At 46.1% G+C, this 26425-nt stretch overlaps 2 protein-coding genes across 4 annotated transcripts in view; both read right to left on the bottom strand.

The window, feature by feature from the left end:
* Nucleotides 1-10998, bottom strand: part of SCAP (SREBF chaperone) — a 56828-nt gene extending 45830 nt beyond the window's left edge. The window contains exon 1 of the mRNA XM_019632548.1: nucleotides 10852-10998. The gene's annotated coding sequence lies outside the window, so the exon portion shown is untranslated. The remainder of the gene's footprint in view (nucleotides 1-10851) is intronic.
* A 3816-nt stretch (nucleotides 10999-14814) lies between these two features.
* ELP6 (elongator acetyltransferase complex subunit 6) lies at nucleotides 14815-24392 on the bottom strand. 3 transcript variants are annotated; one of them, XM_019630383.1, is made up of 7 exons: nucleotides 24238-24392; nucleotides 22464-22542; nucleotides 21404-21474; nucleotides 19474-19592; nucleotides 17846-18047; nucleotides 17388-17534; nucleotides 14815-16206 (listed from the first exon to the last, which is right to left on the bottom strand). In XM_019630383.1, exons 1-7 carry the CDS (start codon nucleotides 24289-24291, stop codon nucleotides 16078-16080), a joined length of 801 nt encoding a protein of 266 aa, XP_019485928.1. In that variant the 5' UTR covers nucleotides 24292-24392; the 3' UTR covers nucleotides 14815-16077. The 3 variants fall into 3 exon arrangements, with proteins under 3 accessions (XP_019485928.1, XP_019485936.1, XP_019485944.1); XM_019630391.1 differs by lacking the exon at nucleotides 24238-24392 and adding an exon at nucleotides 23988-24063; XM_019630399.1 differs by lacking the exons at nucleotides 21404-21474; nucleotides 24238-24392 and adding an exon at nucleotides 23785-23947.
* Nucleotides 24393-26425: the final 2033 nt, after the last annotated feature.

Below are 26425 nucleotides of genomic sequence, written 5' to 3'. Positions count from 1 at the left end.
TGCCACTGCCACTGCAATAAAAGCTTTCTGGGGGAGTGTGGAGTCAGCCTGTCCCTGTACTCAGGAAATATTTTCAGGTTGTAAGGATGTAAAGCACAGATCAGTTTTATTTCTTCCGATTCAATGCCAGAGAGAGCCGTCTGTGCCAGACAGGGTCGATGGAACCAAAAACAAATGTCCAAAGTCAAATACTGAGTCCTCAGTTCCCCACCCTCTCCTGTGTTCACCACCCTCTTTTTTGTGGCTACCACAAGATTCCTTAATCTGACCACTGCTCCAACACACAACAGCCAAAACCACACTGCATGACAATCCCCTATGTTCCTTTATCTTTCCATCCTGATTTCTATTCCTCCTGATCCTCAGGCCACCTTTCCCTCCCTCCTGACAGTCACTGTTACGGTGATCGATGCCTCACCCAGCCAGTTTCTCCTTGATATTTCCAATCAGTCCAGCCCACATCCCTGTTCATGGAGCAGCACTGGCAGCTTCGGTGTTCTATTTCTGACCCTGTGGGAAGCAGGGGTGGGGCAGTGTTTATGAAGTCTACCGTAGTGTACAGTCATGTCCTAGGCCTTGACACTCACCACTCACACACTGACTCACCCAGGACAACTTCCGGTCCTGCCAGCTTCACTCATGGTAAGTGCCCTACACAGGTGGACCACATTGTATCTTTCATAGCATACTTTTACTGCACCTTCTCTCTGTTTACATATGTGTAGACACATAAATACCTGACACTGTTAATTAACAACAGTACTCTGTACAGTAACCTGCTGTACAGGTTTGTAGCCCTGGGGCAACAGGCTCTACCATATAGCCCAGGTGTGTAGTAAGCTAGACCATCTAGGTTTGTGCAAGCACACTATGATGTTTGTACAGTGACGAAATCGCCTAACGATGCATTTCTCTGCATGTATTCCCGTGGTTAAGCAATGCATGACTATGTATGTATATGTATGTATGTATGTAAATATATAAGATACAGACTTCAAGTACAAATTTACATCCTTATCAACTCCAAGGCTAAAATCAAGCCCAATGGGAACATATTATAAGGATTCCCAGTAAAGTCACAGGCCAAACAAGCCTATGCACTTAACTACCACCATTTACTATTCTTGTGGAGGTATAGCTATCAATTTGGTAATAAAAAGAAAACATAGGTATACAAATGGAAAAGGGTAAAATTATCATTATTTGCAGGTGATATTATATACCTAGAAAATCCAAGAGAATCAACTGAAAACCTTTCAGAGTTGATAAAAGAATCAGGTGTGGTGGTGAAAATTAGTATCTAGAAAGCAATGCCTTCACATACATCATCAACAAATAAAAGACATAATGCTTCAACAACACTAAAAACAAAAAAGATCTAAGAATAAACTTTACAAGAAATGCCAAGAAATCTCATAACCTAAGGGACATAAAAGAAGACTCAACAGAGAGAAAGGCATGCAACCTCCTTAGTGGGGAAGACTCGTCACCAAAATGTCACTCTTCCTACACTGACCTAAAAATGGAACATAGTCCCAAGACAAACAGGAGCAGGACTTTTCTTTTAACATACAGAAAAACAAAAATAGCCAGGAAAGTCTTGAAGATGAAAAATGAGAATTTACTTTACCAAATATCAAATCCTGTTCTAAAGCTAGAATAATTAAAACAACGCAACGCATAAATACACAGATTACTCTATAGACTAGAAAGTCCAGGAATAAACCCAAGTGTACATGTGACAAAGTATATCACATATGGTAAATGATAAAGGATATTTAAACAAGTGGGAGAAAGATGAATTGTTCAATAAAAGGTGTTACAACAAATGGGTGCCATTTGGGAAAATATTTAGACCCACACCTCACACCAAAATAAATCAAATGGATAAAAGATTTAAAGGTAAAAAAAGAAATATAAAAAGTACTTTAAGAAACTACAGGATAATTTTTCACACTCTTCTCTGAGGGAAGCTCTTTTAGGCATAACAGGGAAAACCCAGAGGCTTTAAAAGGCCAATAAATATGACCTAATTAAAAACCAAAATTGTTTTCATGGTAGAACCATCCTAAGTAAAAAATAACGATCTGAAAAAAATATAACTGCAATTCATATTACTGACAAATTGCCAAGTTCCTTCATATATAGTTTCTACAAAACCCATTTAAAAAAACCAAAGCCCAGTAGAAAAATGGGCAAAGGATACAAACAACTTTTTCACAGAATAAAATATGGAAATGGTCCTTCAACCTTATACCAACAGGAGAGACATAAATTAAAACCCCTGCTATAATATGAGTGCTCATTCTATTACTCTTCTAACTTGTCTGTAGGTTGAACTAAGAAGTTTTGGAGAAAACATAGACAGAAACGATTTTTTCACCTATCGATTGGCAAAGATGAAGCTGCGTGGCACCAGTGTTGGTGAGGGTGTGGATAAACAGGCCTGCCATACCCAGCCGGAGTGCAGTGGGCACACCCTCTACGCAGGTGTCTCTGGTAAGAGCGATCAACACGACAGAAACATGTACTCACCAACCTCGCGCTCCTGGGTCTGGTAAGTGACCAGACAGATGCACTTGGCCATGAGGGACTGGTGCATACAGGTTACTCAGTGTTGTCTGCACTAGAAGAGTTTAAACATCTGACATGTCCATCAGTAGAACTCTGGCTAAATGCATTAAGGTACATCCTGACAACGGAATATTGTAAAAGACAGAGAGAAAGCTCTTATGTATTGATAATGAACTATTATAAACAGAGACAAAAAGCAAGGGGTATAGTGTGCTACCTTCACGTAAAAGAGCTCTCTGTATTTTTGTCTGTAGTATGCACAGAACACCCCTGAGCGGACACTCAATCACTGTAACACTGGCTGCCTCTAGGGAGAGGATCTGGTGGCCAGGGGCAAGACGGAAGGGAAGCTTTCCTTGTATGCTCTGTTGTCCTTTTCGAATTTTGTGCCATGTGAATGTATTACTGCACTGAAAAGCTAAAATTAAAAAATAATGAACAAAGCCTGCCTGTGGAAGCAGCAGCCCTCCCTTCCAGCTCTGTAATTGTGTATTTCCAGCCATCCTGTGTTTATTCTGACTCCCTCGGCCTCCCCTGATCGACAGGTCCCTCGCGGGGAAAAGGTCACAGCTGAATCACCTTTGTATTCCCTAGAGCACCCAGCACCTTGCCTGGTGCCGAGTGGAAAGTCACTGCAGGTCCGTTCGCTGTGCTAAACTAGTCCACTGGTGCAAACAATTCATCTTCGGAGGAAAGGTTTTTCTGAATGTTGTTTTACAAAATGGACCAATGATAAGGACAGGAAATTCTGCTTCTCTAAGCATCAAAATTAGCCAAATGAGCTGGAAGAATTTTCAGCAGGCCAAGTTTACAGTACTGAAAAAAGAAAGGAATTTCAGTTAATGAATGAAAGCTGACTTCAGAGAATCTGAAGCCTGTGGACACACATATTCAAGAGAGTGATCAGAATAATTGTTTGGATGGCACAGCAGCATCGAGACAGAAGGAAGACCAAATTACCTTCACTGGTGGTGATGGCTGTCACAAATAACCACGTTGTGAGGAGGCCTCCTTTCTCAATGAACGTCAAGTATGTTAAAGGTTTCTTCCACAATGCCAGCTACCTACACTCTTATTCCCTTTTGACCTGGTCAGGAATGACTACCAAAGGGATTGAACTGACCACTGCTATGAATGTATGCAAAGAATCTGTTTTACAGTCAGAAACAACCCAGGAGCCCAATAGGGCAATCCCTGTCATTTCACAAGACCTTTGGCCCCAGGGGCGGGTGCCCTTTAGCCTCAGTCCCAGCAGGTGCAGACAGGAGCCTGGCCAGCCCCAGCCTCCTGCTCCCAGGCACACGTGGGCATATCGAGGTGTCCCCACACAGGATGAAAGCTCCTTTCCTGCTTTCCTGCCAGAAGTGTGGTCTGCTGGGGATCACCAGGGTTCTTGATGGTTTACCTACAAGTAGAGGTGTGACGAGTCTCTATTTTATTAATATCTCAAAAGCTTTTACTAGAAATGCTGCAGGAAGATGGTTCCATTCCAAACACAAAATGTACAAAAGAGCTGTTTGTGAGGGAAAGAGTGGCAAAGAAGAGAGCCAAGAGATGGGGTTCACCTGGGGCCCTTCTCCTTGGACAGTCTTGTCAACAAATGGTGCTGGGAAAACTAGATAGCCACATGCAAAGAGTTAGGCTGGACCCTTATCCTACATCATATACAGAAATTAACTCAAAATGAATCAAGATCTAAATGAAGAGCTAAAATATAAAACCCTTCAAAAGAAAACATAGGGAAAAAGCTTCATGATATTGGATTTGGCAAGGATTTCTTGGGTATGACACCAAAAGGCAACAACAACAAAAAATAGACAAATTGGACTTCATAAAAATTAATAATTTTTGCACATCAAAGGGAACTCTCAAGAGAGTAAAAAGACAACCCACAGGAGAAAATATTTGCGAGTCATAGATCTAATAAGGTATTAACATCCAGAATATATTAAAAACTAGAACTTGGTAACAAAAACACAACCTGATTCAAAAACGGGCAAAGGACTTGAAAAGGCATTTCTCTAAAGAAGACACACAAATGGCCACTAAGCACATGAAAAGATGCTCAATATCACTAATCATCAGCGAAAAACAAATCAAAACATAGTGAAATATCACTTCACACCCACTTAGCATGGCTTTATTAAAACAATTTTTTTAAGACAAAAATGGAAAATAACAAGTGTTGGTAAGGATATGGAGAAATTAGAAGAACCCTTGTGCAATGCTGGTGAAATGTAAACTGGTGCAGCCGCTGTGGAACACAGTATGGAGGTTCCTCAAAAAATTAAACATAGAATTACCATATCATACAGCAATTCTACTTCTGTATATACCCCAAAGAACTGAAAACAGGAACTTGGACATATATTTGTATACCCATGTTCACAGCAGCATTATTCACAATAGCCAAAAGGTGGAAACAACCCAAATGTCCATCAACAGATGATTAGATAAACAAAGTATGGTATATACATACCATGGAATATTATTCAACCTTAAAAAGGAAGGAAGTTCTGACACATGCTACAACATGGATGAACCATGAGGATGTTGTGATAAATGAAATAAGCCAATCACAAAAAGACAAATGCTGTATGATTCCACTTATATGATGTACTCAGAGTAGTCAAACTCACAGAGATACAAAGTAGAATGGTGGTTGCCAGGGGCTGGGGGAGGAGAGAATGGGGGAGTTGTTTAATGGGTATAGTTTCAATTTTGCAAGATGAAAAGAGATATGAAGATAGTAGGTGGTGATGGTTGTACATTATGAAATGTATTAAAACCACTGAACCATACACTTAAAAATGGTTAAGATGGTAAATTTTGTTATGTGTATTTACCACAATAAGAAAAAATTAAACAATAAAAAAGAATAAGTACACATGAGGGGGGCTTAGGGGGATGCAACTGTATAAAAAATAAAAGGAGGGCCGGCCAAGTGGCTCAGCTGGTTAAGAGTTGGCTTAAGGGCATGAGCTCTGAGCAACAGGGCCGCCGGTTCGATTCCCACATGGGCCAGTGACGCTGCGCCTAAGCTGAGCTGCCGCTGAGCTGCCAACAGGTGGCAGAATGGCTCAGCTGGTGAGAGCACATGCTCCGAACAAGACTGCTTGTTCGATGGTGGGCTATGCCCACCCACAACTAAGACTGAACTCAGTACCTTGAGCTTAGAGGCCACGAGCTACCAGTGGGCAGCCAGATGGCGACTGGTGCCCTCCACAACAAAGATTAAAGAACAACAACTTGGCTGGTCCCCCTCCCCAATTCCCCAACACTGTTCCCCTCCCCCAATTCCCCAATTTAAAAAAAATAAATAAAATAAAAGGAAATAAGGAGAGGGACAAAGATTTGGCTATAAGAATATGATCACAATAATGTTTAGAATAGGGATAAAATGTGTTATATATTGGGTTGTCGAAAAAGTCATGATGTATTTTGTTTTTCGTTGCAAAAATGCGTCACTTTTCCGACAATCCAATATTTTATGGTAAAATCTAAGACAGAGCAGAATATCCAGCCATTAAAAACAATGTTCTAAGCCAGAGGTAAGGTTAATACAGAAAGTACAAGTCAGAAGACTGAATACAAACCAGGCTCTGAACTCCCCAGTGGCCAAGGCAAAGAGGGAAACATTACCCATACAGTTCACAGTGTACTTCAGACAAAATCAAAACAGTGGCTCAGAAGAGACACAGCCATTCCAAGCACTGGACCTGCAGGAAATTTCTAATTGGCCTCACAGATTTTCTTGGGGACCTTTTATTTAGATTTCAATGCAAGCTGATGGAGGCATGCAAAGTGAGTTTAGTAAAAAGCAACTGGAGGAGGGGCCAGAATAATGCCGCTTCCTTATGATCCAGCTTTATCCGCAAATGACTGCATGGACTGGGTATGCTGAAGCACCTTCCGGCACAGTCCCATGGACATTCTTGCTCACAGCTGAGCTCGGGATGGCTTTGGAGGGGTAAAGAATTCAAGATTATCCTCCCTGACAAGAAGACAGTACGCAACATTCTCTGGTGCCTGCTGGAGACTGGTCTCAATATTTCTAACATCACTATCACTGTGACAGTGACAAATGTGAATGAATGTCAAACCAGACTCAGGCCAGATAGAAGGAACCTAGTCACCCCATAGAGATGAGCAAAAACATGAGCTGGCAGAGGGAAGGAGGGTGGGTAGGTCAGCTTAGGGCAGATCATGAGAGAGAGGAGCCACTGAAGGTTGTTGAAGAGGACAGAGACGGTGGCTAGGGACTTTCTGAGGAACAGCAGTCTTCTAAAGGTGCAACCGAAGCCCACAGCCCAATACTGCAAGCTGGGCTGCACAAGGCTGCTCAAAGGAGAAACAGAAAACCAAAAACAAAACACATTAAAAAAAAGAGATTTTATGTTTTAAAACACCAAAAATGTTGTAGAACCATTTTTTTACATGAAAAGATGTTCACACAGTAACAGAAAACAGATATAAAACAGTATGCTCTCATTATACAGAGAGAGAAAGAGCAAGAGAATGAGCAAAAAGGAAGCCTGAGAAGAAGCCTGCTAATGGCTACCCTGGGATTAGACAATTTTAACTTTGTGTGTGTGCACACGTTTGTGTGCATGTGAGTGCGCACATGCTTGCCTGTATGCTTTTCTTCAATGTGGATGACTTGTATTTAAAAAAAAAAAAAAAAGCTTTGATCTCTCAAGAAATTTAGAAATGTAGGATTGTAGGGGGAAAAGTAGAAATAACACTACCATTGAAAATGCAATTTTAATTATGACATCACCTAACAATAGGAGAAAACTGGCTAAAAACAAGAGCCAGTTATGTACATGGCGAAACGATACTGTATGACCGACTGATGCTGATGGAGGTTCAGCGTGAAACACGGACGCACCGGCAAGGCGCTCTGGTTTGGGATGCAGATGTATGGAGCCCCAGCTCCCCAGGCCAGCAGCAACACCTGGTCATTTGTTTGAAATTCAAATTCCTGGGCCTACCTCTAACACAGAATCAGTGACTCTGCAGGTGGGGTTAAAACAAGCCCGCCAGCTGATTTTGATTGACGCCAAGGTTAGAGAACCACTGGTGTAATGATACCTCACTTAGATTAAAAAAAACAGCTTGTCTATAGTTAGGCAAATGTATTTCTTGCTCAAAACCCATTCTGTTATTTTAACCTAAAACCTGAACAAATACTAATCTATTCAATTCTGAAATGACAAGCTGGAAGATGATAAAGATATTTTTTAAATTAGGTAGAATTCTGGAACTGTTCATTTTGAGATAAGGTACCAACCACGGTAGCGGAATGAACGAAAGACAAATTTAGTTTGTAAAAAGTGATAAGGAATCAACGGATTTGGAATTTAAATATTTAGATGATTTTAAAATAAATACTCTAATGTTGGTGAATAGCACAGATACAACTATTACAACTGTCATATTTGCGTGAACTGATTATTTTACTCTCTGGCTTCTAACTAAAGTTAACATGTTTACAACAGAAGAGGTCCAGCAAAATTTTAACTTTTAAAGGGCTATATCAGTCACTGTAGCTTCACACATAAGATTGGTGCTATACTGGAGACACAAAGGCTGTTGAGACACCAGATCCTCTTTCACACTCATGACTGAAGTTTCAAAATAATTTATCACTGGTTATTAATATGAAATACCATTCTCTCTGAATTATGTGGAATTACATTGAACTTACTAGACTTCCAACTCAGAACAAATGCTTAGCATAATGCCTTACATATTTTATGCGTTCAGAAAATGCTAAATATCAAATTAACCAGAGGTTTCTGAAGGTTTTTGATTATGAACCCTCAACAAAAATTTGAGTATACAACCCCAATATACGAGTATATTTATATATAAACTATACATGTACTACTGTGGTACTATATAGTATATGTTATAAAATACATAATAAAAATTAAGTAGGGCTGATATAAACAAGAAGATTGGTTTGTTTGGTTTTTCCTGTGACCCACACACACTCTTGAAAACAAGCTCCACACACACTGTGAAGCTTATGTATGGCCCAGTGAAGCAGGTAACATTCTCAGGAGCACTCCTCACCACTGAGTGGAAGCTGTCAAATGCAGTGGCCAAACTGCTGTCTCCTTCCTGCTTGGCTGCACCATCTCTGACTTAAGTCGATGAGGCGGGCTTCCTCTCTTCACCCTATCACCTTCTTCTGCTACCTCTCACCTGCCAATGGGCAACGGGGAAGACGAGGAAGCCAGCAGGTGCAAGACCAGCATAAGAGCATGGACTCTGTTGTCTGACCAACCTAGGTTTGGACCTGGGCTCTGCGTCTAACTCACTAGATGACCCAGGGCCAGGTAACATCTCTAACACTCACCAGTAAAGTGCGTGATAACAATATCTGGTTATTGTGATGATTGAGACAAGCTATTAGTAGAGCATCTGGCGCAGTACCTAGACAGCACAAGTGGTCAATAAATATTTTCTCCATAATTATTATGTCAGGTTGCAAAAGGAGTCACCTGGACTTTGTCTCATTGGCCAACTCAGGAAAGAAGCAAGTTAGGGTGGGAGTAGCACAAGTGGGGGAGTCCGGCAGATGTGGTTTGAAGGCCTGACCCACCACTTACAAGCTGGGTCTCTGGGAACCCAGTTACTCTCTGAGGGGCCAGTCTTCTCATCTGTTCATGGGAGTGATGACACAAACCACCTATGAAGTACCTGTCAGAGCCAGTAACACTAACACTGGTGGCAAGCAAATGGCCACCGATGGTGAGGGGAGGCAAACAGTCCATCAACCTAAGTGTCATTCGAGGTCTTTGGACCACATTCGCATGCATGTCTAGGTACTAAGAAAGTATGCCTCCCACTAAACGTTAAGAAATGCATGTGTGCTGAACCCACAGGTATGGTTTGTTTCCCAACGGGACAGCTCACTTGCTCATACGTGACCTCAGGCAATTCACAACATTTATGCCTCCATTTTCTAATCATAAACTGGGAGTAGACATTTTACCCACCTCCCAACAGTAAAACTAGATGATGGGGGTGGGGGGTGGCAGCGATTATAAAGTACATGGAGACCTCTGGAGAGGTGCTCTTTTTACCACAACAGCAAAAGAAGAGAGAGCACTCAAACACTGTATTAGTTCATAATACATGAGATGTAATTCTTTCCACTTCAATCTATTCATTCAGATAAATATGGAGTTATATTTATACATAGTGTTTTTTGCATCGTGTGCCCAGTGGGAATGTTGCAAATGTGTAAAACACTTAAAAGTAAAACTATATTTACACTTAAAAAGATACAGGTCGTCAATCAGGCATCACTTAGAAACACCCAAACCGTATTCAGCGCTAACTGGACACCCCTGACCCTGACCCCTTCCTTATAAAAGCTTCAGTCTTTAGCACAAGAGCCTGAGATGACACACCAAGAAGGACGCCGCATAACCCAACTCCACTAAACGTTGGGTCAAATGAAAGAAACGCACTTAACTTTAACAGCATTAAAAAAACCTTTACTACATCCTCGTCACAAGAATTATCACAAAAAATCTCCCGAAAGAGTTTAGCCACGCAGCCCTGATTGTCACCGTAGAAGGTGGGGGAGTAAATGGCCCAAACTAGGAGAAACTCCTGCCAGAGCCCCCACAGGGACTCACTGCCCACTTCAGCCAACAGCATTTCCACCGGTACAACTTTCTCCCATTCAAACTAATGCTATGGTAACGTTACAATCCTGTTTGATACTCAGAGGTAATAAACCCACCCAGAAATAAACAGAGGCAACGCTGGTGGGCAAAGTTTGACTATGGGCAAAACAAAAAACTAGAAACCAGGCAAAACCCAGCAAAGCAGCTACGTGACGCCTCTCAATCAGATCTTCCAAAAGAGGCAGGAGCGGACGGCGTGCTCTCCCCCGTACTCTGGGAAACCGAGACAGCCCAAAAGCAGGTTCTAGAACCGACGGCTTCGCGGGGGATAGCGGGCCAGGGCGCAACAGCGCGACCCCCTCTCCCGGCAGCGAGCAGGCAGTGGTCACTTGGAACCGGGGGAGTGGGGTCGCGCGCCTCGCCCGGGGGGGTGGGGGTGGGGACGCGGCGCCCCGGCCCCCTCTCCCAGCTGAGGTCTCCTTGCCCAGGCAGCACGGCTGCTGGACAGCGCCCACGCCCGCGCGCCTGTGCCCCTGGCGGCCCCTATCCCGGAACTCCCGGGGCCGCGCGGCGGGAGGCCCAGGCCGGGGCCCGCGGGGAGGCGCCGTGGGGACGCGCGCGGCGGTACCTGTGGCGGCAGCTGCTCCCGGGCGGCGGCGGCGGCGGCGAGGGCGGGGCGCGGCGTGCGCGCTCCCAGCCCGCTGTCCGGTGCGTGGCGCCGGCCCTCTCTCTCCCGGCCGCCGGGCGCCGGCGCAGCTCTCCGCCCCTTCACCTCTCACCTCCTACCTTTCCCCTCCCTCCCCGCTGCCCTCCGCACGTGTTCCCTGTGGCGCGCGCGCATGCGTAGTCCAGCCCGGGCCCCAGCTCCCGCTCGCCCCCTGGCGGATGCCAGCCACTCAACCGAGAGGAAGGAAGAGGTGGCGGGCCCGCACAGGGCTTTTAACAACCGGTTCCAGAGAGTTAGCGACATGCACAAGATGCTCATGTTCCCTGTCTTATAGCAGCAAAAAATTAAAAGCAGCCGGTATACACAACAAATGCAGATGGATCGAATAAATTGTGTCCATAAAACGAGTCTCCCTACAGCCTTTTAAAAGGATGTTTTATAAATACTGATGTTGCAAGATGGTTCAAAATGAGCTGTAGAATACGCTCTCATTTTTCTTAAAAACAGCCCAAGGAGAAGAGTTGGGTGATAACTGCTGTGAGGTCCGCGGGTCTCTCCGAGTGGAGGATTACAGGTGTTGGGTTTTTTGCATTTGCTGGTGGACATTTAACCATTTTCTACATGGAACGTGTACTTGTTGTAATAGCAATCGCTACGTCCACAGAGCATTTCCTGTCAGGTGCTGAGCCGAGCGCTTTGACCTTCTCCCAAGCCCCCAGGTAGGTCCTGTTTCTGGGTCTCACAAAAGGGGACAGGGAGGCTTGGCCCGCGCTTGGAGCACAGGTCCCGGCCCGCCCAGCGCAGGTACATTCCGGGATGCTGCCCATTGCGATTGGGCCTGTGCCGGGGCACCTTGATCCTACCACCCAAGCCCTCTTAGACCGGGTCTGGTGTGTCAGGGGTCAGCCCCGCCGCCACCCTGCTGTCCTGGGCACCCACCCCGGACCTACCTGGATAGCCGACGGTGTTCGACCCTGTTCCTGCTCAAGGGCGGCAGCGCTGGGGTTGAATGAAGTGCAGATATAGCCACAACGCAGGCGGAAACCGGGAGCCCTTCTGTTAGCTCCAGCAGCCTTATCCCTCCTAGGCGGTTAGTCATACAGGCTCCCCCAACCCTGTTCCCGCTGGACTCTGGACCACCTCTCAGGGCCGCCAAAGTCTTGCCTCCCTCTCTGAGAGTCCACCACATTGTTGTCACGGTTAAATTAAACAATGAGGACAACTGGCCTTGACCCAAAGTGACCTTTAAGATTATGCCCTGTATTCAGGATTGGCTTTGGGTATTAGACGATTTTTTTCCTATTAAGAATTCTTTCTCTGTGTGTTATTTTTAAATTAGAGAGAGGCAACAGTAGAGAGCAGTAGGGGCGGGGTGGGGGGAGCCTTACCTACAGCCCTTACCCATCTCACATCACTCTGTCCAAGCCTGAAGAGGCTTGAAATGCCGACATCTGACCCCTCAGAAACCTTGAAAAGGCATTCACTTTTCTGTCACCAGTTCCTCCCTCTCTCTACTGCGGTGTTCCTTTTGGCAAATATAAAGTCTATCCAGCTTTTCTGTTTTCTGAGTGATCCTGCATGACCAAGTCTCAATACCTTCCTTTTACTGTCAAGTTCCTACAAAACATGTGGTTCTAAACGTGCCTCACAGCACAATCACCTGGGGAACATTGTTAAATCAGAACCTTCCTGAGTCCTACCGTAGGCCTGCTGAACCAGCCTTCTCTCCAGAGAGGGCTGGGAACCTGTCTTTCCTCAACCTCCATGGCAGGGACTTAGCCAGACTGTCTTTTGGGCACTGTTGTCACTCCCCCTTACTAACCACCCCCTGCCCACCCAACCTTGTTTTCAGGGGACTGACCCTCAGCGAGGTCTGGACACTTTCCTCCAAAAACAAGAGCCTCCAAAACTGACACTTAGCCAGCGCCTCTGTACCTTGCAGCACGGCCATGAGTAAGAGGCGAACCCACAGAGGTGCAGATGGGGGGGGGGGGGAGAATGGGAGGGCTGAGGCTCATGGGCACCCCAGTTAATTTGCTACAGAATGCCCTCCATGAGAAGTGGCCATGATTTTAGGGTTTCTCACCCAACATTTTATGATCAAAACACAGGGAAAAGGTGCAAGAACCATACAGTTAACAACTATAAAGGCCTAGATTCTACACTTGTTAATGTTTTGCTTTGTATATCATTATCTATCTAAAAAAATCTATCCCTTTAACCACTTATCAACACATCTCCTTTGTTATGCATTCCCAGGTAAGTTGCAAATACCTGATCTTAGTTTTTAAATATAATTCAGGTGGAAAAGCTCCATTTAGCCCTAACTACTGTTAAACCGAAAGCATTCATAGCCGAGTTTTTCTGAAAGGGTTTATTGAGCTAAACGCTAATCAGAAAAAGACCAGGTCCAGGGCTGGCTGAGTGGCTCAGTTGGTTAAGAGCTCGCTCAAGAGTTTGAGCTCTGAGCAACAGTGGTTCGAGTCAGCCCGAGCCTGAGCAGCCGTGAGCTGCCAACAGGTGGCGGGATGGCTCAGCTAAAAAAAAAAAAGAAAAAAAAAAAAAAAAAAAAAGAAAAAGACCAGGTCCTGGGACATGAAGTCTAAACTACCAACAGCAGCACTAGATGAGGAAGGCAGCATGTCTGTAGTCCTGGGGTTAGTGGGCTCTTTTATGCAAACAGCTAGGGAAAGAAAGATGTAAGTTGTTCTGAAAGGATTTACATTGGCTACAGATAAAGCTGGTGGGAGAACTGACGTGGGGCTACTTCTGGGATAGGTACAGAGTCCGTAAGGAATAAGTGTTTGTTTAGGATTGGTTGTGGGCAATCCGGAAAGTTCACAGGTAAGCAGGCAGCAGAGGCACCTGGTGGTTGGCGGCACCTGGCTATTCTCTTTAGAGAATAAGGATATAGCCACCTGCAAGTTAATTCAGTTTCAACATACATTCAGCAATATAAGCAATCTTTTGTTGGTTTTGCCGTCCAGCTGTTAACTGATTAACCTCTAGTCTCTTCTTTCTACCCTCCGGCCTGCTGTCATTTAATTTATAGCATCTCAGAATTTTCTCCTTGTTATCAGCAAAGCTCAACCTTACTTTAGGTTGCTTTCCATGGGAATGATAAATTCAAAATTTAAAAAAAACTAGGGCCGGCTGAGTGGCTCAGTTGGTTAAGAGCTCACTCAAGAGTTTGAGCTCTGAACAACAGCGGTTCGAGTCCCGGCCTGAGCTGAGCAGCCGCTGAGCTGCCAACAGGTGGCAGGATGGCTCAGCTAAAAAAAAAACAAAAACAAAAACAAACAACTAATGGAGCTCAGAGGTCATCAAGTGATAATTCTTGTCGCTGAGATTCCACACTGGCCAATCCTCACGAAAATCTTGAAAAATAGGGACTATATCTATTTCACAAATGAGGAAACCTTCCTCAAGAGGGGAAGAGATTTGCCCAAGGTCACTCTAATAACTGAGTGGCCACAGTCAGGGATGCAGGACCCTGGGTTCCAGCCCACTGCCCAGCTGCCTCAGCCTGTCATGGATGCAAAGAAGGATGCTTCCTAATGACACGGGTCTGTCTTTGCAATCACTTGCACTAAAGATCACGCTTATCATGAATTAAGCATTAGTGACAGCAGCTGGCAACGTGATAAGGTAGAAAGGGCTGCTTCAAGGCCAGACTCCTCGGATTTGAGTCCTGGTTCTCACACGCAGCAGCAGCTCCTGCTCTGTGGCCAGGAAAATGAATTTAATCCCAGGGAAACTCGACTTAGGGGTCAGGTTCCAAGATGCAACCAAGAACACCGACCTCTGTGGTTCTTGAAAAAAAAATTAAATCCGTGTGAACACTTGTACAAAGCCTGAATTCCAATAAACAGCAGCCATTCTAATAACTATGAGTCACTAAAAATATTTAATATCTCCAAGTTGTGTTGATATTCACTCAATGCCTTTATTAACTATTGAGTTTGTACCAAGCACCAGAGACCAGAGATAGACCAAGTTCGTTCCTTAAACTAGAGACATCGTCTTAGCGCGTACCATTAAACAGAATCTGACAGGCAATAGGATAAGGGTTAGTACAGAGCTCACACTAGCAGCCATTAATAATGAGGCACCATTGACTGTTGGCTCCTTCCCAGAGATGGGCTTTACGTATATTACCTCATACAATCCTTGTGATGGCCTCTACAGGCAGGTAAGATAAACCCGATTCTAAGGATTCAAAAACAGAAGCACCCAAGGCTTTAACAACTTGCCTGAGGTGACAAAGAAGTAGCATCCAATGTGATATGCCCAACCCCATAGGCCTTGAATGGCCGCTGAGCTCGTAAGTGCTGTGGCAAGTTGGCACCTGCAGAATGCTGGGGTGAAAGCTCACCTCCTGTGTTCCTCACAGGTGAGGGAGGCACCTGCTCCTCACCAAGGCCCCATCCTGCCTGGCAGCAAGAACATTCTTTAGCCCTCTCACCAAGGCCATGCATGGGGCCAATCTGGGGCCTCACATGAAAAGCCTTATCAGCATATGGTACAGGCAAGCCCAAACCAGGAGCAGCCAAAGCTGTGAACTGGGTGGGGAGCCCGCCTCAGGCTTCCGTGAGGGTCCATCAGCAAGGGTGGACTCTAGAGTCAGGCCTCTGTTACCTACAGCCTTAAGCGTCCTTCCAGACCCTTCTAAGCTGTTTCCCCACTGGATTAGAGGACAATACCTTTGCAAGACAAAGATGAAAATGAAACGAGACAATCCATGGGAAGCCATGATATGGGAACTCACTTTATGCCAGCCATGATTATCCGAGTTGTCCCCTTGGATGCCTGCCATCCAGGACTGTCTCCTGGCTGGCACATTCAAACCCACTCTGGCTCTGAAAGGCACAACAACCAAAAATGGGCTGTTGGGCTGTGTGCATTTACAAGGAAGGCTCCAAAGGACCCCTTTTACCAGGGTTCAACACACAGTGTCCCTCTTGGCAGAGGCAGGGTTGCAGATTCCTCATCTGTCTTCTGAGCAGAGCCCAGGGGAACAAAGGCACACCGTCACAGCACCACTAAGCCATCCCTGGGTCCAAGTGGAGCCGCCAGTCCAGCCTGAAATACCACTACAAAGGTGTAAAGATCCATTCCTGCTTGGTTGTTTTGTCTTCTATCTCCGAAAACAGCCAGCTCAAGGGAGCTTCGGCAGCCCCGGTCAGGTCACAGAACAGCAGGAGACAGTCCCTTGGCAAAAAACGATACGCTCCTGTCCTGTATCTTGTACTGGTAAGTGAGACTCCGATCCCGCTGGGCTGTGGGCTGTGGTGGTCTCCTCCACAGGACCTTCAGCTATAGGAACAGGGAGAAGAGTGAAGATGAGCGCCCCCCACCAGTACCTGCTCCTCGGTGACCTTCAACTGAGGCCTCTCTGAGATCACTGTCACATGTGCCACCTGCACGTTAGTTAGTGGGACGGACTTCCAAAACAAAGCTAATTAAAAATAAAGGTTTTCCTGTTCCCCTCCCCCAATTCCCCAATAAAATCTTTAAAAGAAATAAAAATTACAAAAATAAAGGTTTTCCCTCCATCACAGTAGTGATATTTGCTCTTTATAGAAAATGTGAAAGAGAAAAAAAAGAAAAAAAAATCACCAGAGAAAAACCATTGAAGTATTTTTACGTATTCCTCTTTGGTTTTGTTTTGTTTTTTTATACAGGGTTATGTATTTGTTGGCTAGATTAATTTTGAAAATCAAAAAATTAGAATTTGTGCATTCAATTCAGAGGCTCGGTAAGGCTGGACATTGATTCTGGTGATGTCGCGGCTGACCAGAGTGCTCGGGGGAAGGGCTGGCTGCAGAGCCAGGTCACAAGTTGCCCAGCAGAACCCTCTCCTCACTCTGTCACAGGCATCACCAACACAGCACTTCTGTGTTGCTTTATTGTCCATACTTGCCTCTGGATGACTCTGGGCCCAAACTCCCACCCTTAACAGGGTAAGAACGAGCGGTCAACATGGAGTTCACCTGGAAGCTGTGGTGGAGGCTTTGGGGTAATTCCAGAGGGCAGAGAACCCGGGGTGGGGTTGGGGGTGGGGAGCTGGCCTCTCTCCCATGGCAGGGCCTCAGCTTCTGCCTGAGTACTTAAACACTGTGTAGAGGCAGCAACCCTGCCATGGGTCAGGCCTCCCCAAGTACCTATTTTAAAAGGAGGCATGTTGACCTGAATATACAAAGCCTGCTGTTGTCCTACAGAGGGGTTCTGCTGTTTAGTAGCGGGGCCCCTGCACTCCAGTCCAGACAGCTGTCTCCTCTTCAGGAGCTCCCCTCTGCTCACCGATGGGACCACCATGGAAAATTCCCATGGTGCATGGCACTAGGCACCCTCTGGAGCAGACTGTGACTTGCATCCACACAGCTTCCCAGGCGGACAAGCCTGCAGCCCGACACCATCCCACGTGCCGTCTGGACTCAGGCACAGAGGTGAGCAGCCTGGGACCCAGGAGAATCCTGTGCCCAGCCCCGACACACCTGCCCATGCACGTCCCTGCAGAAGCCAGTGGCCAGGCCCTCGGCCCGCAGGATCAGGTGGCTCTGGTGACTAAGGCCATTTAACAGGATGTCGTTCTCCTCATCCTCGGCATCTCCACTGTCGTGCACAAGGGCTACCATGTTTCCCTGCAACACAGAGGTACAAGATGGGAACTTGCTCCCAACCGGAAGGGATACCAGATCAGGATGCTGTGGAATCAGGCCTCTGCGCCCCTGCACACTCCCTCCCAGGTCAGCCTCCCTGCCACTGCTGCGACCTTCCCCCTGTGGGAAGGACCCATGCCTGGGCGCCAGCACCCTAACTCCAATCATCCGCTGGATAGCATCACCAGCACATCCAACCTGTACTTCCAGCTCAAGTCATCTAAAACCAAGCTCAGCCTGAGGTCCTACTTGAGGTGACCAGTTCGTCCAGTCCACAGCTCCTGAGGGCTCACCTGTAGTTTCCAGCACACGGTGGCTCTGCAGTAGTGGATGAAGTCCAGTACAGCCACCGCCCCCATGCCCAGGCTCAGCAGCACACTGAGGTCATCCACCAGCAGCACCGGGCACCTCCAGGCGGCCTCCCCATTGTCCACAGGCTGTAGGGCCTCCCGCACAAATTCGTACAGCGGCTGCAGGTTCCCAGTGTTGGCATCCCTAGGACGAAGGGCAAAAGTCACCAGAGAGTTCGCTCTCTCACAAAGGTTTATCTGGGACCAAGCAGCACCACAGGGAAGGGCTGGGGGAAGGCAAAGAACTGGATCACAGTCCTTGGCACCAAGGGGTTCATGGTTAGTTGGCAAGATAAGACATGCCCACACACAAGGAAGGGATATTCAAATATCCCTTAAGGCCTACAGAGCACAAAGCACCGTGGTACAAACCAGGGACAGAAAAATAAACTGCCTCTCAGGCCCATTAAGAGACGCCATCCAGCCTCTCAATCCAAGAGCTTAAAGCACTTTGAAGATTAGTTTGGATTGAGCAGGCAGGAAAAGCCCTCCCAGAAGGTCACAAAAGCTAAACAGTAACACAGGTGTCCTCGTGGTGAGGCCACTGGATTAAGGGCTGCTTGTGTCCAAAACAGATTCAACCTGTTTCTGAACAAGCTGGCCCAGCTACCTCCATCTCCCCAGTGGCTACCCTCAGCAGTCATTTCCCAGCAATAGAGGCTCAAAAAGCACTGGGGCCCAGAACCCAGGCACCTGCCCCACTGCCCCACGCTCCAGGGCTGAGCCCCACTAACAGCAAGGGTGACAACCCCGCACCACCTGGGGTCAGGTGTAACCAGGCCATCGTTCAAAGACTCCAGGTTTAGAGATGGTAAGGGCTGTGTGTGAGCTCACATGCACAGGATCAGGGCACATGGCCTTCTGACTCCACACTGCCTCCCGGCCTCCGGGTAAGGCTGAGTCTGGGAGAGGGTGTGGTGGGGAGAAGTTCCCGTATGGACTCCTCTGCGGTGGAGGGAGAACAGCAGCCAGGTGGGGAGTCTGCACAGAGCAATGTTTGTGACTGATGCTCATAAGGAATGAAACACAGGAAACCCAATCTCAGAAAACCAAAACAGCGGTCAGCACACTTTTTGTTAAAGGGCCAATGGTAAATATTTTAGGCTTGTGGGTCCTGTTCCCTGTCTCAACTGTTCAGGTCTGCTGTTGTAGTGCAAAACAGCCAGAGACAATATGCAAGCAAATGAATGTGGCTATTTCAATAAAACTTTATTTACAAAAACAGGCTGCTGGCCCTTGGCCTGTAGCTGCTGACCCTGTATCAAGCCAAGAACAGAACAAATGCATGTGCTAGGGCTCTGAGCCAGGGTTGGAAAAACCAGTAAAGCATTATGTTCTACCATACTTCCAGCAAGTAACACTTCCTACAGCTTTTGGGACAGCCGTGCACTCTCTCTGGCCCATGCTAAGAGCCAAGGGCTTTCCGATAACGCTGCACCACCAGGGACGTGTCTGACTGCTGCAGCCAGCTCTGCCCTCCCACACTCTGAGGAGAAGGAATCGCACAGCAACCCTGGTCTGGGCCCACCCACCCGGTGTGCACTTCTGGGCTGAGCTGCAGGCTGACTGACCTGAGGAACTGCAGGGGATGTGGCTCCTCCTCAGCCCGGAAGAAGACGTCCACCGAGGACTTGAGACCCTCGAGGAACACAAGCTGCCCGCGTTCCCGTGCCGTGGTCAGGTTGACACCCTAAAATGCCAAAGAGGAGCATGAGCTACTGCAGCTTGCAGGGGAACCCATCAGAAAGGCTAGACTCCAGCTCACCAGAGGGCACACAACATAGTCCAAACCACGCAAATGGGCACCTGTCCACCCCCCCTATGGGGCCCAGGTCTTCTTTTCCCTGGGTGTTCCCACCCACAATCCCCATTCTGTTTTCAGATGAGCATTTACGTTTAATTTTTAATTTTTAAAACAACTTACATTCTTTTGCTTACATATTTATTTTTATGATTACCCTGTACAGGTTTTTAATGTATAATAGTAACATAAAAAGTTTCCTTTTTAAATGCATGTATTTATAAAAGTAAGCACATTTAAAAACAATAAGTAAATAATAATAAGGCGGTGGGAGAATGACAGTCTCTATTACAACTACTAAGCTCTGATATTGCAGAGCGAGAGCCGCCAGAGACAATTCATAAACAAATGGGCATGGCTGTTCCCATAGAACTTTATTTACAAAACACGGGGCAGGGGCTGAAGTTTGTAGACCCGTGCTCTAAGCAGAACTTCTTAAATATGGTTCTTCCCAATTAAGAACCACCCAATTAAGAATCTCTTGAGACATCTGATTAAAATAGAGTCCTTGAGCCCACTCCAAACCTCCAGAACCAGAAACTTCAGGGACATGGCCCAAAAATCTACATTCTAACAAACACCCAGGGATGATGACACAATCTACATGTGCAGAAACAGGTGACAGGCCTCTAGACCAGGTATCCATTGCACCTTCAGCGTTCTCCGCTATGCAAGGCCATTAGCAACAACAGCAGCCCCTGGCGGAGAGAGACTCCTGGTCGTCACGGTTGCCCTTGCTCATTACCATCCCCCTGATGTAAGCATGACCACACACCAGGAGTCTGGAAGCTCACCCTCTAGTACTTGACATGCCCAGGACTATGTACGCCACTCCTGCCATGTTCATAATGATTCCAAGGTAACAGGAAAAGTAGCCAATCTGGATATGAGGGTACACGACTTTCTCATCCAGAAACACAGATGCTAAGGCCATAAAGAGCCACGGAAATGCAACCTGTGTTCTCGACATGATTGTTCTCCGTGAGCTCATGCTAACCTCTAACACGGGAACTTCTTCCTTGTCTGCAAAGGATGGGAACAAGCTCAACCTCCCATTTGTTTCTCCCCATCAGAGAGGCAGTGACTTGGCCCAGCAATAAGACTGGCATTTCAAAGATCACTGCGGATGGGTGTGGTCAGGCTCTTTCCCTCTCAGGCTGGCCTAACAAAACAAAAAGAAAAACCTCAGTAAGTCCACCTGGTCACAGGTCACAGGTAATGGCCCTAGCGATGCCAGAAGGTTCACCAGCCTCTTGGCCATCACATTCTTGCCTGCCTTCCTCTGATAAGATGAGGGACAGGTGATAAAGGCGCCTCTCCCCACATTTGGGTCCTAAGCCCTAGATTTAGAGAGAAGTGGGGGCTACTGAACTTGGCAGCAGACCAAGCTGTGATCTCCAACCCAGGAGGACCAAGATTAAAGCCCCCATTGAGGAGAAAATGTTAACTGGTTCAGAATCAGTAGAGGTGGGTTTGATTAATTAAAACAGATCTGGTTCTACAAACTCCAAATTAATAAGACATGCAGAGATGGTGCCTTAGCCTTAGATAAGGGGTTTAGGATCCCACGATTTCCTTAGTCCCTCCCTTGCTAAGGTCTCCACAGTGCAAATAGGGAAGCCCAGCCTTAGAACATACTCACACATGTGTGGTACACACCCTCACTCGGGGACCTCACCACAGAGGTCTAAAATATTTACCAGCTTCTGTCCCACGATATTGTAGTGACTGAATGACTGGATGAGTGCCACAAAACAGACTTTACAATTAGCTGGAAAAAAAAAATAAATTGATTTTAATAATGTCTGTATTTACAGTCTCATATACTTCATATCTCTGGAAACAAAAGCATTGAGGCAAGTCTAAAGACCCAGAAGTCTTACAACCTGACATACCCAATTTGATTTGAAGATGTAATTTTTTTTCCTATTTAATGATTATACCTATTCCACTGATTCGACTTCTTCTGTTAGATGTATTGCTAGGTACTTTATTTTTCTCTATTGTAAATAAATTGTGCTCTTTAAAAAAATTATATTTTTCTGTTTGTTGTTGGTGTATAATTAATTTTTTAAACTGGTCCTATATCCGAGGATATAAACGAAACACAAAGAAGCTCTAGCTACCTTACCAAACATAATTAATTCTAATAAATTATCTGTAGATTTTCTTGTTCTTTCTGTGCTGACAATAACGTCACCTGGAAAAGAAAACTTTCAAAACTGCAAATTATTATGACTAAGAGTGCCAAAGGTCTACCCTCTATTCTGGCCGGGCTCAGGAGGGGCTCAAGGAGAATCAATTAACACGAGTCTTTTTTGCATTTGGATGTTTTCTTCTTCTAATCTATTTCCATATGTAAAGTACAGTGGCCCATGCAGTTCTCTTCCCTGTGTTCTTTGGGAAGCATCTACTGCCAGGGCAAAGCGTCAATGAGTTGAGTGCCCAGAGACCTCAAGATACACAAGGACTGAGGATCAAGTACACAGGGGACCATAAAAGGACCACAGTGAGGCGGTACGTGCACAGGGGATGGAGAAACGGAAGGTAGGACATGGATACAGTGAGCACATGCCACTCTTTGGCAGGGCTGGGTAGGGAACAAAATGGTACAGTAACCTGTTACCTAATAAACAGCCATTTGGCTACCCAAACACCAAAGCCCTGGCTAGTTCATACTATTCTCATCCTCATCCTCTTCCTGAAATAGGATTTTTTCCCCTTAGGTTTCTTTTTCTATAGCATCAATGAGTCCCATACCTTTGAGGTAGAAGGAGAGAAAATGGTGCACAAGGAAACTGCCATCTGTCTTGGCATCACAGAGTAGAGTCAGTTTCCCCTAAAAGTTAAGAGAAACACAAAAAAGTGAATTAAGACTCCCTGGAAAGAGGTCAGCTGACTGTATAAATATAATTAATTGTGTCCAACCCGATGTTTCTACACCTGAGGAGTATGTATGTGTGTGTATATATATATGTATTATATATGTAATAAGTACCTACACATATTAGTACAAATATACACATACACACTAAGATTACAAAAAAAGAAGTCAAAATTATGGAAAAACCAACAATTAAAGTGATCAGTATTAAGTCTCTCATTATGGGCAAGCATATGTCAGCTTCCACTTTTCCAAAGCAAAACAGAATAAAATCCCTTATCTTCCTCACTCCTCACCTAGTAACTCAGGGACCCATCTTGGGGAGAATTAGGTACTGAACAAAGGAAGCTTTTACCATCAGAATCCAACAAATATCACATCCTGTCAAGATTGGAAGGGACCTTCAGAAAAGTCATCTGATCCAGCTCCCTCCCTATTTCTAATTCTAATCTTAATTCTGTCCTACGGGGTGGAAAAAACGGAAGAAGTGGTTGTTCACAGAGACCTCGGGTAACAAAGTTCTCCTCCCAATAATGCTGGACACTGCTAGGCAGAGCTCTGATCATGGACAGACCTGGAAAGACCCCTAAAGATGGTCTCTGCAGTGCCTGGCTGCCCTGCTTCAGCCACCTCTAGTTCACTGTCAGTGACAGGGTAGGTCAGGATCAAGTGGTATCAGATGCACCACTGTGATCTGTTTTTCACTTATAAAACGTGAAAGATCACACTATCCGACTGTGAGGGTTACCCATAGTGCTGTCATTTCCTGGTGCCCACTTTGGTTCTCCATTACACACTCTGGTCCTGGGCTGAAGATTTTGGAGGTGCCAATTGGCAAGGTAAGCAAGCGCCATCTGCAGACTTGAGCAGACAAGAACAACTGGGCAACTAAAATCCATAAGGATATATTACTGAAAGCTACAATTTGCCTGGCACTGTGGGGTCAATAGAAAGGCTTTACACACGTCTTGGCTGCCAGGAAGACCTTATCATTTCTTTAAGAAGATAAAGGTTATGAAATAAACCAGATATGTTCCTGGGAGAGGTAACCCCTGAGCTAACATGTGAAAAATTTCGAGGTGCCCCAGAGTGAGGGAAGGAGGGTAGAGAAAACAGAGGCAAGGCTGTGGCGCCAAAGGCGGACTTGGTACAACCCAATGTTGGCTGAAAGCAGGTTGGAAGAGCACTATTAGAGACCTTGAGGAGGTACAGGAAGAGGAGCAGCAGCGTTCATGGCGATCCGCCGAGTGCTCCAGGGCCAGAGGGAGACTCGACGATTAAGAAGCTGGTTCCACGCGAAGGGTGGAGAACCAAACTCTCTTCTCTCAGACAACCTCCTCTGGGCGCCGGGACCCCACCTCCGTGAGCCCTCCAGTACACGTCTGTGAACATAAGCCTACCCATACGTCGGACATGCTTCCTGGGAACTTTCAAAGGCACACACGACTTGAGAAAATGAGGTCCAGAAGCCCACCTTCTGCAGATCCAGCCCAAGCACCAGGTCGACTCTCCCTGGACTACAACTCCCAGGCACCCGCATGCCTACGGACGCCGCGTCTTCCCCAAGGGTCCCTGTGCAGTTCATCCGAAGACACGTTCTTCCGCCCCGCTCCTGAGACCCGCCCCCGTCCCGACCGCGCAACTAATTACCTGCTCCACCTTGTCAGGGGTGGTGTTGAGAAGGTTATTGAGTTCTGGGAACATTCTCAGCTTTAGGGACCACCGCCGGAGACGGGGAACAAAAATTGCCGCGGAGACGACGGAGGATGGAGAGCACCACACAGCACTGACAATCACGCGGAAGGAGCGCGCATGCGCAACGTCGCTACGCTGCCGGCGCACGCGCGATGACGCGCATCCGGCTGCATTGCTGGGGAGCGCTGGACCTGGCGGCTCTCTGCATGCGAGTTTGGCCTCTTCCTTATGGGTCTGCGGCCTCTGATCTTTCGTAGTGGCTGGCCCCCCCAAGGCCCCAGGCGACCGGGTCTCTCTTTCCTTCCTTTGACTTCGCTCTCTCCCCAGCCCCGGGCCTCCGGGCAGTACAATCTGTCCCTCCACACGTGCCTGTCGAGCTTATGCTGTGTGTCCCATACTGCTAGGAGCTTGGGCTGCACGGATGAACGAGATGCCAACATCCCCGCTCTCGTGCAAAGCAGAAAACAAACATAATAAACACAGAATTACATATTGGAAAGTAAAATGAAAAAAGCAAACGCAGGATAAGGGAGTAACAATGGGGTAGGGGTAGGTTTTGGAATTAAAGAGGTTGTCAGGGTTGGCCCACTAAGAAAATGTGATTGGAATACACGCTCTATGCCCCTCCTTGGGATCTTTGCGCTAACTGTTCCCCCTTTCTGGAAGACTCTTTTTCCCAGATACCCAGCTGATGAAAAAAGTCCCCCACTTCCTTCCCGTTTCTGCTCAGATGTCACTCACTTTATCAGTGAAGCCTTCCCTGAGAACCCTATTTAAATCGCAAATTTCCCCTTCCCCACACTTCTTATTCTTTACCCTTACTTTTATTTTTCCCACAGCATTTATCTCTAGGATATCACATATAGTTTTGTTCTAGCTAGCCCAATCAGCCTCAGATCACCAGGGACAAAACTAATTCAACAAAGTCAAGTTTATATTGGCTCATGGTAATAAGGGAGATAGCACGCCACTGGAGCCCTGGGGCCTGTCACCAAAGGAATGAGTTGTTTTGGGATTGGGGGAGGGGTGGAGTGGAGATGAAATTTAAATACAGCAGTGCTTTCATAGGCTCAAAGGAGAGTATAGCTATGTGTAAAGGGGTCAATATCTGGCCTGGACTACAAAGCAGACCCAGATTTTCTGGAGAAACTATAAGACTAAGATGTGGAATGCAATCACTTACCTGGAACTCCACACCTGGGATGGAAACCGAGGCTGCTTCTCTGTAAAACTGACTTGGATTGACTAGCCCAGAAGGGGATGTTTCACACTTACTGACAATATGAGAAAGAGAAAAGCAGCTCCCCTATCCACAAGCTGGCCTGGTACTCAGCTAGGTTAGGTCTTGGTGTTCTCCTGTTGAGCATGAAGAGTTGCACAAAATATCAACATCAGAATAATTATGGTGGACCAAGACAAAACCAGACCACTCCATAATCATGTTGAACACAAAACATGAACATTATCCAAGCCACAAACTACCAAACATCCCCTCTCCCAGCTAATAAGAGTGCTGCGTCTTTACCAATCACAGCTTTGGCCTCACTCTAGTCTGTCCTCCTTATATTATAGATAAGATTTATTAAGATGCCCAATTATAGAATTGACCCCACTTTCTGACAGCATCCAATCCCCAGCAAAGCTGTGCTTCCTTAAACTCTCCCCCAAATAAGAAGCCCAAATCCTATAATTATATTCAAACACTATTTTAATGATACACCCCATGGTTTCCCATGGTGCACATTCTCTTTTACATCAATGAGTAGTAAACCCAACTTTTCCAACAACAGATATGTTCCTGGTGGTTTTTGCCTAGAGGGAATTGACATATGATTTCAAACAGCAGCAAAGTTTTTATTTTAGAGAACAAAGTTTCTTAGTAAGAAAGCAGTAATCGCTCAAAAGGGTTACTATGAGACTACAGTAGTATGTCCTTGAAAGAAATACTGTTTCCTGTTAAAGCTGGCTGTTATGTTGATAATGACTAGCAGGACAGGTTTTTACAGTCTGAGCTAATTTCACCTTTCTTAGTTTTCTTATTTATTTGAATCTTTGCACTAGAAGGCAGGAGGGCTGAGATTTTTGTCTTTCTTATTTGCTCTGTGCCTAAAACAGTGCCAGGCACATAGTAGGTACTCATTTT

This window comes from Hipposideros armiger, unplaced genomic scaffold (genome assembly GCF_001890085.2).
Source record: "Hipposideros armiger isolate ML-2016 unplaced genomic scaffold, ASM189008v1 scaffold_18, whole genome shotgun sequence".
NCBI lineage: Eukaryota > Metazoa > Chordata > Mammalia > Chiroptera > Hipposideridae > Hipposideros > Hipposideros armiger.
The sequence above is the reverse complement of the archived record's forward strand: the minus strand, read 5'-3'. Positions and strand labels throughout refer to the sequence as shown.

What these genes read in the sequence shown, in the direction of transcription:
- ELP6 (XM_019630383.1), bottom strand. Translation starts at nt 24,291, where the DNA reads ATGTTCCCAGAACTCAATAACCTTCTCAACACCACCCCTGACAAGGTG. An exon ending in CCCCTGACAAGGTGGAGCAG is followed by an intron (nt 22,543 to 24,237) that starts GTAATTAGTTGC and finishes CTTAACTTTTAG; the next exon opens with GGGAAACTGACTCTACTCTG. An exon ending in CCGTGTGCTGGAAACTACAG is followed by an intron (nt 17,535 to 17,845) that starts GTGAGCCCTCAG and finishes TCTGTGTTGCAG; the next exon opens with GGAAACATGGTAGCCCTTGT.